Consider the following 4861-nt stretch of genomic DNA (forward strand, 5'->3'; position numbering starts at 1 on the left):
GATATGTGAAAACTGGTGCAAATGACACTTAGCCTGATGATGATCGATTGATGCGGAGGAAATGTGGTAGCATTTTCACTTGCCAATGTATTGCAATCCTGGTTTTATTTTTACATTGCTATTCATAATCACTTCTTTTCACTTTTGCGGAGTTATTTTCATTTTTGCTGCACCATTCTTAGTCCGGCACTTCCCTCCTCTCTTCAAGTGGAGGCTGGAATTTCCCCCTTGTGGCAGGTAGAGAGATGAACATTACCCTAAATATCACCTAGCACAGTTGGCAAGTGGAGGCTTTACACAGGGATGGGGGAGCACACATTGGTAACACATTTACTCGGTCGCCTATTGCTTTTGCATATCAGTAATGAACCAGTTCAAAATATAGTGCGACATATATGCTCCGCAAGGCAGCATGTTCACATTATCCTTTCTGGGAAACCTAAGTGAAGGTCAAATCCAGCATTGGGACTGCATTATTGTCAATGCTGAGCAATGTTAACCACCTGGGTACTGTTTCTCACCTGTGGTAGCTTAGTTTAATAAAAAAAATTGTGTCATTGCATTAGCGACAAAAAAAAAAAAAAAGAAAACTTCAAAAGTGCCAGTTTTATTAGTGCAGAAATAAAGGAGACGAAAGGTGTCAATTTGACCATGTGTGAGACGGTAAATAATGAAGTCTCTGAATCTATGCATAGCTTACTCAGCTGTAACACATTATAGCGGGATGAGCACACAAGTGTTAGCATCACTGGAAGTAGTCCATGAGCACAGGGGTGAGTACACATTACTTCCTGCACTTGGCTTCATCAGTAGCAAGTGACCATCCCAGACAAGCAGTAGTACTGGCTTCTCTGTAGCAACATCCAGGTGGCAGTGTGGTTGCCGTTGGCAATCCTAACATTTACGAGAAGGTACCATACGACTCAATTTTCGCTGCAATCTTCAGAAGTCTTGCAGACAGTTTAGAGGGCTTCGACCTCGTTTCGGAAGCTGTGTGTGTATAATGAAAACGAGACAACTGGCTCAGGGTCACAGTGGAGCATAAGTACTCCTCCATCCTACAGTGCTACGGCCGATATTCAACCTTCCACGAGCAGCCTCGGACAGCCAGTTCGACGAGGCTTTCAGCGCCGTGGAAGCTTGGCGCACGACGCGAAGTGCGAGTACGACCGCCTTATCGTCGTTAAGAACAAGGTGCGCCTCCGCTCTTCAAACGCTTTGTTTTTTAAACGCGCCTGTCTCTCTCTGTGCACATCGCGAAATGCATCTCGGGACGGATCTTCGTAGCAATGGCACATGTTGCAACTTGGGCTTTTTCTTTTCTCTGCTGATGAGCAAGCGGCCATCAGTGATTCTCGCACATGCACAACAGCTGCAAGCATTATGCTGTGTGTGCAGCCTGCGAGTGCTGCGAAAGCAAAACGAACCCTTGCACACAACGTTAAGCATGATAAATCGTTGCACGCGTCCTTGCATACAATGTTTCGAACCAAACACCGGCAAAGTAAAGGAAGCGAAATCCCTGGCGTGCATCTAGTAATGACATTTGAAGAGCCTGTTTAGGTGCCACCGTAAGAACAGCATCAGTGGCATTCCGGTGACTCTCTGAGGTTGGACGACGGTACTGTTATTTCTGGAATAGCATTGCAGTGTTGTATAGTGTCAATTTTGTCTTCAATCTGGAAGAGCTCGTTCGTCAGTCTTCTGAGCGAAGCCGAAACTTCCTGTAGGAGTTGCTGGGAGCGTACAAGATTCTGAGAAATTCCACCAAGCTCGCGGACAGCATTCTGGTACGGCTGGCGCACCATTTCGCTGTAGTTCCGCCGCAAGCTAGTGTTACGTTCGCGGAGCTTTCGGTGCAGCAGCGTTCTGTGCTGGCCAGGCTCCGAGGACCGGCGTTCACTCGATGTGACGCTTTCGGAGACGGAAGGAACAGTCAAGTCGCTGGCGACCGTTGTGGTAGCAACGCTGAGATCCTCGTCGTCCGACTCGGAAGCCTCCCCACAGACGACAGTAGCCTGCTGGCTGGTACCAACGGTCAGCTGTTCAGCAGCAACCACCTCAGAGTCCGTATGTGCCGCCATTGCTTGCAGTAGAGCGCTCCTAATGAGACTAGGTTACCTTCTAGCTACAATGAAGCATGCCACAGGCAAGATATTCTGCCGCTGCTTGAAAGCACGTACAACCACTGACACAACCAGCAAATTCTTTCTTCACTGGCTTGGCTTGGCTTGAGCTGCTTGACCGACACGCTATGAGAACTGAAGGCAGCGTTTCCATATAGTGCCTAGAATATACTGGCTAGTGTGCCGAGGGCGCGCGCTGGCGTGTCCGCCGCGGTGATGCCTTCCCGCCACCACCGCGGGGCGGCGCTACCAATAGCTAAGGTGCTATCGCTCCGCGTTCGCGGCCTCGGCAGCATAGGCGGCATATAGGTCTGGATAGCACGCTGCGCTTTCCAGTTGGCTCAGCAACAGTGGCATCAAATATGCGACAACTTTAATGGAAACATGGGTACGCGAGATGCGTGGAATTTACTGCGACATCTTCTCGATCCCGAATCCAGCAAAGGAGTTAAGAAGCAGGAAATACAAAGAATCCTTCACGTTAATGACCTCACGAACGATGAAATCATTAACGCTCTTAAGGCTCGCTATTTCAACATCTCTCGTGACAAAGAACCCCTTCCGGAATATAAAGGCAACCCGAACCCTCAAATAGACTCCAACATAACGGAAGCGGAAGTTCGAGCGGCTATTCATAAAATCCGCACGCCCTCGGCACCCGGCGCGGATGGGGTCACAAATACTATGCTGAGAAACCTAGATGAAAACTCCATTTCCCAACTTACCAGCTTCGCCAACGAATGTTGGAATAAAGGATCCTTACCGGAAACTTGGAAGCACGCCAAGGTAACCTTTATTCCGAAACCAGGGAAAAAACTTTCAATAGAAAACCTGAGACCGATATCTCTCACCTCGTGCCTAGGTAAATTATTCGAGCACGTAGCCCTGGCAAGGCTTCAGTCGTACATGGACGAGTGGGATCTGTACCCTCATACTATGTTGGGATTCAGACCCCTTTTATCCACACAGGACACAATGTTAAGGATTAAGCACGAAATCTTGGCACCTGAGATGAATAACAGGTTAAGAGCCATATTAGCTCTTGACCTTACAAAAGCCTTCGATAATGTGAACCACAAAGCTATTATGGGTGCCCTATCCGAGCTGCAGGTGGGCGCCAGGATGTATAATTATATCAAGGCCTTCTTAACAGGTAGGACAGCAGAAATTCAATTAGGATCTATACATTCCAACAAATTCCAACTAGGGGACAGGGGCACGCCGCAAGGCTCAGTACTGTCCCCATTTCTCTTTAATATCACTTTAATAAATTTGGCACGCAAATTGGAACAAATCCCAGATCTAGAACACTCTTTTTATGCCGACGATATTACTCTATGGACAACGAAGGGTCACGCCGGCACAATTGAGGACACGCTGCAGCAAGCAGCAGATGCGGTAGTGGAGGAGACGGAGAAAATTGGCTTGGAATGCTCATCTCAAAAATCGAAACTTTTAGTCATTAAACCAAAACGACATACAAAAAACATTAACACAAACATCAATATATACATGGATGGTTTCACTATCCCGAGAGTAGAAAAGTTACGCATACTGGGTATGCACATTCAATCAAATGGCAAAAACACGGATTTAATCCAAAAACTCCGAACGATAAGTAATCAAACATCTCGCCTTATTCGGAGGATATCAAACAAAGAAAGAGGGATGAAAGAAAAAGAGACACTAAAACTTGTGCAAGCATTCGTTCTCAGCCGCATTATATATTCCACGCCCTACTTATTCCTACAGGCCAAGGAAAGAGAAGCGATCGATTCCATTATTCGGCAGTCCTTCAAAACAGCACTCGGTCTTCCCATTTGTACGGCCACCGAGAAACTCATGCAATTGGGGATACATAACACACTAGAAGAAATGATCGAAGCACACCTCACGGCGCAGTACGAGCGGTTGACCGCAACATCGACCGGAAGACAGATACTGCAAAAGACCGACATACACTACGAGGGCAGACACTCACAGGTAACGTCGGTTCCCCGTCCAATACACAAAATACTGGTAGTCCCTCCACTACCTAAGAACATGCACCCGGAGTTTCACCTGCAGCGTCGGGTAGCAAGAGCCCAATCATTAGAGAAATACTATTCCAGTCTACCAAATACGACATATGTGGACGCAGCAGAATACGGGAATAAGAGAGCCTATGCCCTGGCACTAGTCGATCACAAGTATCGCTTACAAAATTCAGCGACGATAAACGAAGTACGAACGCCAAAGGAGGCAGAAGAGGCGGCTGTAGCTCTGGCGATTGTCGCGACGGACTCTAAATACATTTTTAGCGACTCAAAAACAGCCATTAGAAACTTCGCAAAAGGTAGAATCCATCAACCAGCAGCCAAAATTTTGAATTTTTTTGATTACTCTAAAAACGCACGTTTGATTAAAATTTTGTGGGTCCCCGCACACGCGGGTCATCCTGGAAACGAGGCGGCGCACCAGTATGCCCGAGGATTCGTCGTAGGCCGGGAGGTGCGTTACCCCGAACTAAGATCTGCTCGCGAGAGAGACCCTACGTACAGAGGAATTACGACTTGGTATAAAAGCAACAGACTGAAATATCCGGAGCCCCACTATACACTCAGCAAATCACAACAAACACTACTTAGAAAACTTCAAACAAATACGTGCTTTAATCCGTATAAGCTAGCAAAATGGTATCCAGGCGAATACAGCCCCTCATGTTCACTTTGCGGTGACCAGAGGGCAGATCTCGA

At 47.3% G+C, this 4861-nt stretch overlaps 1 protein-coding gene across 1 annotated transcript; it reads right to left on the bottom strand.

Moving 5' to 3' along the window:
* Positions 1-587: 587 nt before the first annotated feature.
* Blos3 (Biogenesis of lysosome-related organelles complex 1, subunit 3) lies at positions 588-2245 on the bottom strand. The gene has a single exon (XM_084589210.1). The coding sequence runs from the start codon at positions 2082-2084 to the stop codon at positions 1584-1586; it is 501 nt and encodes a 166-aa protein (XP_084445336.1). The 5' UTR covers positions 2085-2245; the 3' UTR covers positions 588-1583.
* Positions 2246-4861: the final 2616 nt, after the last annotated feature.

This window comes from Amblyomma maculatum, chromosome 1 (genome assembly GCF_055883805.1).
Source record: "Amblyomma maculatum isolate TAMU_Amacu chromosome 1, ASM5588380v1, whole genome shotgun sequence".
Classification (NCBI taxonomy): Eukaryota; Metazoa; Arthropoda; class Arachnida; order Ixodida; family Ixodidae; genus Amblyomma; species Amblyomma maculatum.

What these genes read in the sequence shown, in the direction of transcription:
- Blos3 (XM_084589210.1), bottom strand. Translation starts at nt 2,084, where the DNA reads ATGGCGGCACATACGGACTCTGAGGTGGTTGCTGCTGAACAGCTGACC.